General features: G+C 45.1%; 1 protein-coding gene across 2 annotated transcripts in view; it reads left to right on the top strand.

Moving 5' to 3' along the window:
* Nucleotides 1-303: 303 nt before the first annotated feature.
* SREBF2 (sterol regulatory element binding transcription factor 2) overlaps nt 304-15,176 on the top strand; it is a 41,508-nt gene continuing 26,635 nt past the window's right edge. Inside the window, exons 1-5 of one of the 2 annotated variants that reach the window (XM_073644210.1) lie at nt 304-668; nt 9,085-9,444; nt 10,326-10,537; nt 11,949-12,095; nt 14,644-14,865. In XM_073644210.1, the coding sequence (XP_073500311.1) occupies nt 602-668; nt 9,085-9,444; nt 10,326-10,537; nt 11,949-12,095; nt 14,644-14,865 (1,008 nt within the window). In that variant the 5' untranslated portion in view covers nt 304-601. The remainder of the gene's footprint in view (nt 669-9,084; nt 9,445-10,325; nt 10,538-11,948; nt 12,096-14,643; nt 14,866-15,176) is intronic. The other variant, XM_073644209.1, reaches the window with a different exon arrangement.

Here is a 15,176-nt window from a genome sequence, read left to right as displayed (position 1 = left end):
TAGCCCCTCTGTTCAGGGCCTCAGACAGGACCATGGCGCAGATCTGCGCGGGTCATTGTGTGACTGCTGCGCTACTCGTGTCGGGCACCCCGCACATGACGGGTTAACCATGCGCTCGCAGCTGTCACTCACTGTATGCGGGAGACACTCCGGGGGAGCCGCCTCATATGCAAATACAGATCCCCTGATCGGTGACGTCACATCACCCCACAGCACGCCCAGCGCTGTCATTGGCTAGCCGCCCCTGGTCTCATTGACAACAAAACAACCAGCACGCGTTATTACAAGACGAGTGGGCGGGGCCTCCCCACGCGCTGGCTTCCAGAGGGGGCTTTCTCAGTATAGGGGGGAGGGGAAGGGGAGCCAAGCCTCGTTGTGGTCACCATAGTTCGCTTTGCTCTGTGTGTTCGAAAGGAGGTTTGGAATGCAAGAAACTGACGTCACCTGGAGCGGAGGGAGGGGCTGGAAGAACATGGCGTCGGTTTCGTCTGTGACAGGTTGTTGAGTTGGGAAGAAAGTGACAGGAGCTCCGAGAAGACAGCAGCTTCCCGGCGGGAGGCGGACAAGGCGGCCTGGTACCTGCTGCACGGAAACTGCCGACATGAGCATTGAGAACATGGAGACGTTGACGGAACTCGGGGACGAGCTCACCCTGGGGGACATTGATGGTGAGAGACATGTGTGGCCCCGGAGCCGCCTCCTCTGGAGAGCTGCCGCAGTGTTACGTCTGAGGGACTTAGAGGGAAACTCCACTTTATGACTGTTGTGAGGAGTTACTTTGTCCTGTCAGAGCTCCTCGGAGTGAGCACGGCACTCACCAGAGGGGCTGCAAGACCCCACTACTGCGGGAGGATGAGCCTCCTAGTCATCTGTCACAAAGGGGGATGAGTTATTATGGTCCTGGATGACATCATGGCTCACGGGTCCTGCCCGTCCGGGATGACATCATGGCTCACGGGTCCTGCCCGTCCGGGATGACATCATGGCTCACGGGTCCTGCCCGTCCGGGATGACATCATGGCTCACGGGTCCTGCCGGTCCTGGATGACATCATGGCTCACGGGTCCTACGGGTCCTGCCGGTCCTGGATGACATCATGGCTCACGGGTCCTGCCGGTCCTGGGTGACATCATGGCTCACGGGTCCTGCCGGTCCTGGGTGACATCATGGCTCACGGGTCCTGCCGGTCCTGGGTGACATCATGGCTCACGGGTCCTGCCGGTCCTGGGTGACATCATGGCTCACGGGTCCTGCCGGTCCTGGGTGACATCATGGCTCACGGGTCCTGCCGGTCCTGGGTGACATCATGGCTCACGGGTCCTGCCGGTCCTGGGTGACATCATGGCTCACGGGTCCTGCCGGTCCTGGGTGACATCATGGCTCACGGGTCCTGCCGGTCCTGGGTGACATCATGGCTCACGGGTCCTGCCGGTCCTGGGTGACATCATGGCTCACGGGTCCTGCCGGTCCTGGGTGACATCATGGCTCACGGGTCCTGCCGGTCCTGGGTGACATCATGGCTCACGGGTCCTGCCGGTCCTGGGTGACATCATGGCTCACGGGTCCTGCCGGTCCTGGGTGACATCATGGCTCACGGGTCCTGCCGGTCCTGGGTGACATCATGGCTCACGGGTCCTGCCGGTCCTGGGTGACATCATGGCTCACGGGTCCTGCCGGTCCTGGGTGACATCATGGCTCACGGGTCCTGCCGGTCCTGGGTGACATCATGGCTCACGGGTCCTGCCGGTCCTGGGTGACCTCATGGCTCACGGGTCCTGCCGGTCCTGGGTGACATCATGGCTCACGGGTCCTGCCGGTCCTGGGTGACCTCATGGCTCACGGGTCCGGCCGGTCCTGGGTGACCTCATGGCTCACGGGTCCGGCCGGTCCTGGGTGACCTCATGGCTCACGGGTCCGGCCGGTCCTGGGTGACCTCATGGCTCACGGGTCCGGCCGGTCCTGGGTGACCTCATGGCTCACGGGTCCGGCCGGTCCTGGGTGACCTCATGGCTCACGGGTCCGGCCGGTCCTGGGTGACCTCATGGCTCACGGGTCCGGCCGGTCCTGGGTGACCTCGTGCGCCACGGGTCCGGCCGGTCCTGGGTGACCTCGCACTTGTATTGTGGAGCTTGGTTGCTGCTGGACTAGAACAGTCCTCACTTTCAGCTGCTTGATGTCATTTTCTGTCAGTGCCATCATATTGTGAGTGGTCAGTGCTGGGGTTTCCTGCTTATTGTATGATTGTCTGCAGCAGGCGCTGATGTATCGTGTGCTGCTGGGATATAAAGCTGCTGCTTTGTGACCATCACTATTCTGTACAATCCTTCTTACTATCTACTCCACTTTTGTGGCCAGGGCTTAGTGTATGACTAGTAGTCTCTGCGTTATCCTGGCCCCCTATACACAACATGCTTCTAATCTGGGCCGGTCACACACAGTCCTGGAGCCTTCACTGCGCTTCTGGAATAGAAATGTTCTCTTCTGCTTCACTTCTCTTTGTCATTTTACCGGATTTTGATTTAGTGGTGTAGACGTGGCTGTACGCATCTGCTCTTAAGGAGTAACCGTCCTTTTAATTCTATTCCCCTAGAAATCGATAATATAAATGAATATAAGAATCTTTGTAATATTTATATAAATCTGTTTATTTGTCCTCAAGGACTGATCATTCATTCTCAATTCCCTGGTAAAATCTGGATTTGGTGTATATAGACTTTCCCAGTACTGAGATAGGAGATGACAGTTGGAGCTTATAATGTTCTATGGAGAACTGTTGCTTCAGGAGAACTTGCAGCAGGATGTCTGTCTATAGCTCCTTCTCTCTCCATAGAACTTTAAAAACACCAACTGCTATCTCTGTAATGGGAATGTTTTTTTTCACTGAATACAGATTTTACCCATGAGTTGAGAATGACAGATCAGTCCTGGCAGAGAGAGAAGCAGGTGTCTCTGATATAATATATTACAAAGTTACTTTCATGTGTACTATTGATTTATGAAGTAATAATTAAATCTACGTTTACTCTTTTTAACCAATGGATCTTTTTTAAATGGATCATTAAGAATTGTATTGATTTCTAGCAGCATAGTAATGGAGTGGGGGTGACTATGGTGTGACCTGGGCTTCATACACTGGTGTGTCTGGAAAGAGTCACACAGGACATTGGGTTAGCATTTCTGCAATGGTCACAAGTCTCACCCCCCCACCTTCCTTCATCACTGGGAATAATCGAGGTTGCACGCTATTTTAAGCTGCCATGTCACGGCGGTCGTATTGTTGTGTTCTCTTGGTTACATTATTCCGATGTGTATCTTCCCTATTGCAGCTCCCGTTATCTGATTACACAGGATTATCATATCCATTTGCAGGCGGCATGACGTCTCCTAATCTTTTCTGGGTGCATTGATCTGTTAGGCAGAAATCACACATGTCGTTACTGGATCTGACAGAGGAAACCTAAAGTCCTTTCTATTTCTTTTCTGAATCTGTCTCCTCTCTCCATCCCTGAATCCTTTCATATATGATGTATCTTACAAACTCCAGGAGGGTTTATTTAGGAGATGCAATAAATGGCTTGTAAATTCTCCATTGAACTGAAGTCTTATATTGGCCGCCTTACTGTGGATTGGTTCACACTTTGCATTTCTAAAAGTAAAATAGAACTGAGTTTTTCTTTCTTCTACATTTGGAATCAGTGAAAAGAAGATGAATCAACTCCAGATCTGAACACGCCCTAAGGAATCCAGATCAGGTCTCTTTTTGCTTGTGACCCACATCCTGTGAGTGATGTAACTGATGGAGACATGCCGTGTGACAGACCTACCTTTGTGTTCACAACGCAGCGAGGGAGAGAGAGGTTTCTGATACTGTCAGATGTATTCTGCAAAGTAATGGATCTGTAATAAAGGAGTGATTGTAGTAGTGGTGGGTGCGTTGGGGCAGGGTCTAGTGTTTTATGGCTGCTCCCGGAGATCCCCAGGCTTTTTACATTAGAAGCACGTGGTCGAAAGGTCTTTGTGAATGGGAGCCGAGGTACAATAGTCTCATGTCCCCTGGTGCTTCCTCTTCATATCTGGAAGAACCAAAGGAGTGTCCGCAGTGAAGTTTAGTGAGGGTAATTGCATGTAAATCTTGTGGACCCTTTCTTCTTGTATAGCTATAGAAAATGAGTTTTAGGTACATATACAGGTGCATCTCACTAAATTAAAATATCATCAAAACGTTAATTTATTTCAGTTCTTTAATACAAAAAGTGAAACTCATATTATATAGAGTTATTATAAACAGTGATGTATTTCTGTTAATGTTGTTGATTATGGCTTACAGACAATGAAAACACAAAAGTCATTATCTCAGTAAATAAAAATAATTAACAAAAAACACCTGCAAAGGCTTCCTAAGCATTTGAAAAGGTCATTTAGTCTGTTTCAGTAGGCTCCACAATCATAGGGAAGAATGCTGACTTGACAGATGTCCAGAAGGCAGTCACTGACACACTCCACAAGGTCCCAGAGTTCCAAGTTTCATTTGGAAATCAAGGTCCCAGAGTCTGGAGGAAGAGTGGAGAGGCCACAATCCAAGCTGCTTGAGGTCTAGTGTGAAGTTTCCACAATCAGTGATGTTTTGGGGAGCCATGTCATCTGCTGGTGTAGGTCCACTGTGTTTTATCAAGACCAAAGTCAGCGCAGCCGTCTACTGGGAAATTTCTGAGCACTTCATGCTTCTCCCTGCCGACAAGCTTTTTGGAGATGGAAATTTCATTCTCCAGCAAGACTTGGGGCACCCGTCCACACTGCCAAAAGTACCAATACCTGGTTTAAAAACAACAGTATCACTGTGCTTGATTGGCCAGCAAACTCATCTGACCTTAACCCCATAGAGAATCTATGGAGTATTGTCAAGAGGAAGATGAGACACCAGACCCAACAATGCAGACGAGCTGAAGGCTGCTGTCAAAGCAACCTGGGCTTCATAACACCTCAGCAGTGCCACAGGCCGATCGCCTCCATGCCACGTCGCATTGATGCAGTAATTGATGCAAAAGGAGCCCCGACCAAGTATTGAGTGCATTTACTGAACATACATTTCAGTAGGCCAACATTTCAGATTTTAAAATCATTTTTCAAGCTGTTGTTATAAAGTATTCTAATTTACTGAGATAATGACTTGTGTTTTCATTGGCTGTAAGCCATAATCATCGACATTAACAGAAATAAACACGTGAAATAGATCACTCTGTTTGTAATGACTCTATATAATATGAGTTTCACTTTTTGTATTGAAGAACTGAAATAAATTAACTTTTTGATAATATTCTAATTTAGTGAGATGCACCTGTATGAAGGACTCGATTCATCAAACAGTTTTTGTTCCTTTTTACGCCATCTTTTTGGTAAGAGCGTATGACTTACTGAAGAGATGCCACGCAGACTCACACATTCATTAAGATTTATGCCACAAAGGTTGTATGGCAGAAATGTACCCCAACCTCAAGGTGCGCCATACTCATTAGGAGGCTTTTTAATAAATTTGCCATATTTTAACCGCAGCGGGTTCAGCATCAAAACTGTCAGTAAAAAAAAAAAAACAGGCTTCATAAATCTGCCCCAAAGTTCTTTGTTTTGTGCCACGTTTTTGGTTGGTTTGGTGAGGAGGGATTACATTGTGCACATCTGCCGTGTTTGGTGACATGGGCAATGACAGCTGAGTTCTGGTAGCATCTGCTTAAAAGGGTTGTCTGGAAATAGTGGCATATAAGTGTCATTATGTGTGGCAGTGCTGCATTGGTTTATCTAGACATTTTGTGGAGGTGTTTTAAGCTATTTCATTTATTGGGAGATGGCAGACAGAAAATGTCCTAGATTATCACAGTCTTCAAGAAGTAATGGAGTGCTGCGCCTTCCCCAGAGACGAGGGAGCGGCAGGGGAAACACAAAATCACTTATGATCTGCCTGTATTGTGTTTGCTGCATTATCTATGAGATCAGCAATATGTCCACGGCGACAGAGCATTGACCTGGACGAAGGTTGGGTGTAGCAATCCACTGATTTTTAGTGGCCATGTCTGCAGCTCACAAGTCAGCTTTGCCGTGTAGACTGGGACAGAGTCAGCTATTGCTGATCTCATAGATAATGCAGCAAACATGATACAGGCAGATCATAAGTGATTTTGTTTCCCCCTGCTCGCTCCTCAAATTTCCTTACCCTTTGGGATTCTAGGCTCGGCTTATGATTAGCCTTGCGCTCCATAAGAAATGTATGCTAGTCAGAGACTGGAGTACGTTTCTGTCCTAATTTCTACTACTATTTTTGGCGTAAACATGAATAAAGTCCTATGCATAAGTTTTAGGCAGGTTGAAAGAATGCTTATAGAAGTGTTGGGGCTCATGTGGACGTCTGTGCACGGACCACTAATGCATGGACTGGCCCGCGGCTCTCCCAACTTGAGCGTGACAGTCCCAAAGAAATAAACAAAGCTGTCAGATCTATGGCCAGTCCGTACATTGTGGACCGAGACAAATGTAATTCTGAATGAGCTCTTAATCGTTTATTTTTATTTATTAACAAAATGAAAGTGAATGAACTAAAGATAAATCTAAATCACATCAATATTAGATGTGACCACCGTTTCCTTCACCACAGCATCATTTCTTCTAGGTACCGTACTTACACACAGTTATTGAAGGAACTCATCAAGGTGGTTGTTCCAAACATCCTGGAGAACCAACCACAGATCTTCTGTTTCTATTGGATTGTGCAGTGAAAAGTGGATTTTTTTTATATGGTAGTTAGAACTAATAGCTAGTTCATAATAAAAACCTGGCTCTCGTAATTTTCTGATGATGGATCTCTTTGAAATTAAATTTCTTTGTGTCTCACATTCTTTGGTTACCTAAAATAGCACATTTGTAGGGTACAGCCATATGATGCAGCCGCAATTGTGAAACATGATCCTGGGGCAATTTGTCATAGTGATAGGTGGAGTTTTGGCTGTCTGTGGCCAGCCGCACCCCTGCCCCATTGTCTGGCTCTACCCAAAACCTGGAAAAATTACCAAAAGATAAAAGGGTACCATCATTTCTGTCTAGGCCTATTTCATGAGTTTAATTTTTTTTTGTAAATTCTGTGGAAGCACGGTTGAAAAGCAATGTCTGACTTTCATTTGTTCGTTTTCAAAGATTTTTAATTTATTATTACTTTTGTCAGATTCAAGTTATTTCTGTGACCATTGTGGGTTTTTCTTTCGTTAAACGAGGGGTACCAACAATTTTGACCATGTGTGTAGGCTGGATGTGAGGTGTCTTTCTATCCAGGATGCTGTTGTCTTCACCTGTGGTCGTATATCTTACACTATGCTTGCTTTCACACCCGGGGTTTGCAAAGGTACACATGTCCAACCTCTGCACCATTCATTGTCTATGGGACTTCTGAAAAAGCTGGCAGTACCATAGACAATGAATGGTCGGGCATTCGAGATCAGGCTCTGCATAGTCTTGTTCTTGTGTCCCAAAGCCCTGATCTTCAAGTGGGCGGGGAGGACTCCTACTGGTTGGACCCTCTCCTTTTGATATGGGACTTATTCCCAAATTGATAACACTTTAATTGCATACAAAGTATTCATAACTGTTTTGCAGGCAGAAATGGTAGTAAAGCTTTTCTGTCTTTTCTTTTTGATTGTGTCAGGGTTGATTCACACGTTGCATATTTTGTTGCAGAAAATCTATGACTTTCCCATTCACTTGAAGGGAATGTGCAGAAGACTTTGTCCTTGGTGCTAAACCAACCCCATTCAGATGAAGGGAACTGTCTGTAACAAAATCTGCCACTTATGGCCGCCATACACATTAGATAAGTCAGCCAAAGCTGCAAAGTTTGGCAGGATTGGCCGGCTAATGTGTATGGTGCCTCCCGGCCGCCTCTGGACAGATTATAGCCCTCTGTTCACCATTGAGCAATCCGTGTGCCAGCATATGCTACTGCCGACAAGGACCTCTCACCTTCCCCACCCCAATGTTTTTAGAATAAATCATGCAATGCTTTTTTATGGATTCTTGTAAAGCTCCTTGTGACTCTGCATGTAATGGCCTGACACCAGGTACAGAATCCAGTTGTATATGGCACAGATCCAAAATGACCGCTGTGTGCACAAAGCCTAACTCTGTAGTGATGAGACCTTGCTAAGACTTTCCCTGCTAAGAAATGTTGACTCAGTCATATACAAGCTTCCAGTAAGTGACTGTGCCTAAGCTCTAATGTTCTCCGAGCGGATACCTACAGACAGCAGGGAAAGGAAAGTGTTCTGGTAAAAGGTATCAGGAATATACAATATGGGAAAGTATCCAACACTAAAATAAATATACAAGGTGTCCGCTCACATCCAGTTGCTTTCCCCTGTAATTGCTACATATCACATACCAAAAAGAGACCAAATCTGTGGCAGAAAAAACATGATAAAATTGCATGTAAGAAGCGCACAAGTGATCTAATGGGTGTAGAAAATCTAAAAAAATCTGAAACCTCTAAAAGTCACCATGAACTTAGCCTAAAAGTTCTTTAGTTGACCAGTCAACCCATTTACGCCGTGTTCACACAATGCATTCCGGACGGGTTTTTGTCTCATTTTTAAAATACTAGTAAATTGCCACTTTTAAACCGTATTTTATTGAAAAATGCCTAGTGTCAAAAAACCTTATTGGGCGAACACGACATCAGAGAATAGTTAGGCCGTGGTCACAACCTGGAGACTAGTTGTAAAGGAGTGAACTGTAGATCTTTCTCATGTACAGCACCATGGAATCAATGGTGCTATATAAGTGAATACGTAATAATAGATCTATCTAATAAAAAAGCCAATGTCAATCCCAATTGCTGTTACTAGCCCCCACCCTGCGAAAAAAAAAGTCCAATATATAAAACTCTTGCAGAATGGGGAACAAATTGATCATAAATGTATTGTAGGAATTCTTCATGGTCATAACAAAATGGGAGAAACAGACACTTTCCTTATTTTTCAGCCTGCCTATAAAGTATAGCAGTTCTACGCTTTCTTTAATGTCTGCTAAGAGCCTTCTCTTTCCTTGCAGAGATGCTGCAGTTTGTTAGTAATCAGGTGGGGGACTTTCCTGACCTGTTTGAAGATCCGTTATGTTCCAGCTACCAAGGAAGCACTGCGATGGACACCGGCTTAGCCAAGATGTATAGCCAGGCCCCGAATTACCAGCCGCCGGCACCACAGGCAGTAGGGCCTGTCAAAAGTTCAGTCCCGAGCCCCCCTCAGAGGACCACGCCTGTTCTTCAGCCTCGCCCTGTGATCCAGTCCCCTCCACAGCATCAACTGCAGCAGCAGACGGTCATGCTGACCCCCACTTTTAGTACTGCCCCCCAGACTCGAATTCTACAGCAACCGCTCATCTACCAAAATGCCGCCACTACGAGTTTTCAAGGTAAGACATATATATTTAATGTGTAAACTATATATAATGTGCTCAAACGAGGTGCTATTACTCTGGTAAATAATAACCGTTTCCCTACATAAATATGTCAGATGTGTTGTGATTGGAGATGATTGAAGGATTGAATGTGTCTCCAAGTGTGTGAGTCCAAAATGTTTGTATTTGGCTTCGTGTGAGGTGAGCAAAATAGAAGCCACGTGGCCACCGGTCTGATAAATTATAGTAAACCGGGAAAGAGTTTAAAACAAAAATGTAATAGTCCCTTTGCTGCTCACCTGTCGCCACCACCCAGTCCTTCGCACGGTTTGGCCTTTTTCCAGCATCTCCCAGCTCTCATCCTCCACACATGCAGCACGGTGGCTCAGTGGTTAGCACTGCACCGCTGGGGTCCTGGGTTCAAATCCCCCCCAAGGACAACATCTGCAAGGAGTTTGTATGTACTCCCATGTTTGCGTGGGTTTCCACCGGGTTCTCCAGTTTCCTCCCACACTCCAAACACATACTGATAGGGAATCTAGATTGTGAGCCCCAATGGGGACAGTGACGATAATGTCTGTAAAGATCTATGGATTATGATGGCACTAAAACTAAATAAATAAAACAGATGATGTATGCCGAGTGGAGTCGGAAGAAAGAGGGTGAAGCAGTGAGAGGCGAGTGGTATGTGGTCTGCAGTCTAGAGAGACCCCAGAACATAAGGAACGATCAGTTTGCTTGGAATAACTTCAGTGCGAAAAGAATTTCCTTGCTAAATTGAAGCGATTGTCTGAATTAGAATCTCCTCAGATCTGCTCCTCTCTAATGATGTATGAAGACACAGTAAATGTTGGTAACCTTCACCTCCATCCTGGTGGGTTTGTTCATGTTCTCAGTGCTGCAGCCCCAAATGTCAAGTTTGATGACAACGCAACAAATGCAACCGGTGACCATCCAGCAACAGCTGCAGACTGTCCAGGCCCAGAGGGTCCTCACACAGGCCGCCAATGGGACCATCCAAACCCTGGGTCCTGCGACACAGGGCACCATCCAGACTCTGACTCCGGCTACCGTTCAGGCTGTTACACCACAAGTGCAACAAGTTCCAGTAAGCCTCTCCACTTTAAGAATCGTTGTTAGTAATAGGACATTGTTATTGTACTTTACAGCCTGCATCTATAAAATGTGAAGAAATAAAAAATAGCAATTCATAGTGGGAAAATGTAATGTAAAATTAAAGGCAATCTGTCACCAGGTTATTACTACATAAACTGAGATGTAGAGACAGTGACCCTGATTCCAGCGATGTGTCACTAACTGGGTTCCTTAATGTACTTTAAACAAAATCAGTGTTTTGTCAGCAGGAGGTTATAACTAGAGGACTATTTGTCTTGTGCCATGTAGTCCTCCTGCTCTGTATAACTCCGCCTCCATCACTGATTGGCCACTTTCTGCCTATGCACAGTGTACACAGAAAGCTGTCAATCAGTGGTGGGGGCCGGGTTATTCAGAGAATTTGATTATCATAGAGAAAACAGGAATTGTATCAAAAGTGCACCTAGCAGCCCAGTAAGTGACACCTCGCTGGAATCAGGGTATTTTCCCCTACATCATGCTGCTCTTAGATTTAATAGCAAAAACCTTGTAACAGAGCCCTTTAAAAAATTAAAAAAACAGGCATTTTTGGTTTCCTCCCTATAGAATGTTATGCTCTACTCTGGTGAGTGATTTAGAGAAACATTGCTTAAAAAAAAAAAGAGGGCTGGCGGGGGCAGAGGAGCTGAGGTATGGGCATATAAGGCTGCTAGGCTGCTTCTTCCACATTCTCCAGGCCTGGCATGTCTTTACTCACAGGCCTCTCCCCATCTATCCTGTGCCTAGGCTCCCCTCCCCAATGGGCTCGTCATTCCAGCTATGACAAGATCCCTTCTTAGTTTACATCTCTGACATGTCAGCACCGGATTATTACATGCAATAATGAATGTGGGGACCATGTGATAAGGGCTGCGTTATATCTGCTGGAGCTGGGCCTCGTCTGTGTAGTGTTCCTCCTCCAGGACTTGTGGACAGGGGTTGTCCAGCTGGACCAGCCCCTCTCAGTACAGTATGGACCAGGAGTATTAGGAGGTCTCTCTAATTTGTCATCCAGGTGTGTCCTAACTGTCCATCAGTTGTAGGCGGCAGCTGTGACTCCTTCCCCGGTCATGGGAGTAATGACTTCTTGCCTGGTTTAATGTGAGAACAGCTTAATGAACAGATCATAACTAAAATCATTGCTTTATGTAACTATATCAAAGCTGTCAGTTTGCTGAGAACCCATGTGGGGATTTGGCCATAGGTACAGGTGATGATTATTGGGCTTCTTCTCTTTCTTTGTGAATCGGGTTTTTCATTGCATGATGTGCCATTTTGTCTGTATATCTGTCGCTGTGTATTTTTGTGGGCGAAACACGTAAAGCCCCTAATATAACAAGGCTTTGCTATAACAATCAACTATCTGCCTTGGATTCCCCTTGTAGGTACTGGTACAACCTCAGATCATTAAGACGGAGTCCCTGGTCCTGACAGCACTGAAGGCTGATGGCAGCCCCGTCATGACTGCCGTGCAGACCCCTGCGGTCACCACCCTCGCTACCCCTCTCCAGACCACCGCTCTGCAAGTGCCTGTATGGATTTTTAGTCTTTAATTCTGTTTAATTGTTGCTAATCGTTTTGAGCATCATACAATGGAGAATAGCATAGATACTAATTTCCTTTTCTAGTGATCACATGCTGTCGATCAGCTGCACATAGGGTCTGTGCATGCCCATTGTAGTTTATCAGGCACCGAACAAAGGGTCTGTGCCTGATGCCTATTCCTACACCCATCAGTGGGTCTGCGCTGCTCTCGGGGGTAATATCAGGAACATTTGCCTGCTAAACAATGAAGGAGACGCAGCACTTGCTGGAGAGTGAAGCCCTCCATACACATTAGACTGATGTCGGTCGAATCCACTTATATTGACTTGTTCGGAAGAAAGTTTGGTGAGCTATTGATTTGGCACGTCTGATTTTGGATTGCTTTTTGTTCTTCCGGAGATAAGCCGCCATCAGACATGTCTGATGACTATGTCCTAGAGTACACAGGGGCACTTGGCTGACTGAGTGTTCTGCTGTATGGGAGATGTGGCCGAATGTTCGACTGACAGCCATCTAATGTGTACGCCGGCTTTTAGACTCAAATTTGCGAAGTAATGGTTTCATGATAATAAGATATTAATAGATTTCTAGACCTATAAAACTAAATAAAATAACCTGCTACTATATGATAAGACTATTATTTTTTTTTAGAAATTACTACTATGCCGTATCACCTATCACATCGGCTTGACGTCAGTGTGCCCACTTTTAGGGGAAAGGCCCTGGTTATCAGTTCCTAGGGGCTGTATAGAATGGGGTTAATGATTGATGGGAATGCCTTGAGGCTTATCGTGATGTTATAGGTCAAGGTGCCGCACAAGTACCACAGTAGATGATCATTTCACTGCAATAACATGCACCGATCCGAATAAGAGATTTCATCATGTAATGCAACACTCTTCACTAGTTAATCTGATGAAAGATGGAGATAAATTGTTGCAGTGGGGGTGAAATAATTTATTTATTTTTCTCTATATATTCCCCTTTTCTGCTGCACCTACTTTTGGCAGAATTGGTGAATTTGTTTTTGGGATTTTTTCATCCCTATCATGAAGTATCTGAGAGCTATAATTTTTTTTTTTTTAAATTATTGTAGCCTTGTTTTTCATGAGTTGTGCTGTAATTTCCATTGGTGCCATTTTGGAGAACCTAAAGGTATCTTCACACCTGACAATGTTTTTGCTGCGTATTTGGTGTGTAAAATACGCTGCATTTTACAGTACTAGCAAAATCAATGAGGTTTCTGAAATCTTATGCACACATGCCTCACACATTTTTTTGGAGCCATGTTGTGTTTTTGCCAAGACACAGCATGTCAATTCTTTCAGCATATTTGCAGCATTTTCACCCATTCAGATGAATGGAAAAAAATTGCGTAAAAAAAAAAAAAAAGTTTGTATTGCACATTACGTTTTTGGCGCAGGAAAAAAACGCTGCAAAAATGCTACGTGTCAACATACCCTAAGGCTTCTTCTGGACCACAATTTGTATAGGAAAACTGCCAAACAGACTAATTGTCGCTGCGGAAATGTTAAAGGGAATCTGTGGCCTAAAGAAATGCAATTTACTTGCAGATATAAGGTTAATCTGCAGGTAAATGATTAAACCTTGTGTATGTGACTTACAGAAGAATATGAAGTTTTATTTTCAATGCCGCTGCCACCACTTGATTCTACTGATCAGGGCGGTGCGGGGAGCCGTCAGTTGACGGGCGGTGCATTTACTCCCTGTTGCCGCTCTTTCGGTAACTCAGCTATACTGGGTTTAATCACTATTTATCTGCAGATTAACTCTACATCTGCTGGTAAATTGCGTTTCTCAGGTGGGAGGATCCCTTTAAAGAGTATGTTCACTTTTTACACATTACATAACTATAAAGATGAGTTTTTAAAGGGGTATTCCCATCTCCAAGATCCTATCCCAATATATAGTACGTGTAATAATAATATTAGCAAATACCTCCAATTAGAAATGTAGTATAGCTCTTCGGATTCACCATGTTGCTTTCCCCATGTGCAGGCATTGCGGTAGCTTATGTATCCATGGTTACGGCCACTGATATAGTGACAGTTAGGTAGCTAGTTGATAGTGGTCGTAACTGTGGATAACTAAACTACCACAATGCCTGCACATGGGGAAAGCAACATGGTGAATCCGAAGAGCTATACTACATTTCTAATTGGAGGTATTTGCTAATATTATTATTACACGTTTATTACATGTACTATGCATTGTGATAGGATCTTGGAGATGGGAATACCCCTTTAAGATCATGTTTTACAGCCCAGAATGAACACCAGCCATTATAACAAGTTACAAGGAGCGTCCATCACTTGTTACATACAGTTTCATGATTGTCTGCAGCTCATCACTGCTCACACGCGACAGAGCGCTGCTGACAAAAGATGACGTTAATGTCTGCATAAAAGATCTATAAGGGCCTTTCTTCCCTAGAGTTAAAGCTTGTTTCCGCTCTTGTGGACCTGTAGCGATAATCTGATAACATATTGTCTACTTTCCCTTCACTTGTTGTAGACTTTGGTTGGGGGCAATGGAACTATTTTGACAACTATGCCAGTCATGATGGGTCATGAAAAGATGCCCATAAAGCAGGTGCCGAGCACTTTCAAACAGCTGGAGGTGCCCAAGGAGGGCGAGAGAAGAACAACTCATAACATTATTGAGAAAAGGTATCGCTCATCAATCAATGATAAAATCATCGAGCTGAAAGACTTGGTTATGGGAAATGATGCCAAGGTGAGTGTCACATAACTTAATATATACTTATTCTTCATGTTGTTTTTAAAATGAAAAATGAATTTAACCCCTTCCTCCCATGTGACATTCTGGCGTGTCCAATGTCATTCCCAGTTTATGATGCAGGTGTAAGCAGATTCCCAGTAGATGCTGGCTGTGTTATACATCCAGCATCAGCGACCAGAACTAAACTCCGCTCACTGCTGTTGACTTATGAAATGCCGCTGTCCTTTTCGACTACAATGCTTAAGGCCTGTTATGGGGGACGGGGGAGAGACCCTAATACTGCTTCATTGACGAAAAAATGAAAA

The sequence above is a fragment of the Phyllobates terribilis genome, unplaced genomic scaffold (genome assembly GCF_046119375.1).
Source record: "Phyllobates terribilis strain yellow unplaced genomic scaffold, ASM4611937v1 Scaffold_8__6_contigs__length_399053987, whole genome shotgun sequence".
In the NCBI taxonomy this organism is placed as follows: domain Eukaryota; kingdom Metazoa; phylum Chordata; class Amphibia; order Anura; family Dendrobatidae; genus Phyllobates; species Phyllobates terribilis.
The sequence above is the reverse complement of the archived record's forward strand: the minus strand, read 5'-3'. Positions and strand labels throughout refer to the sequence as shown.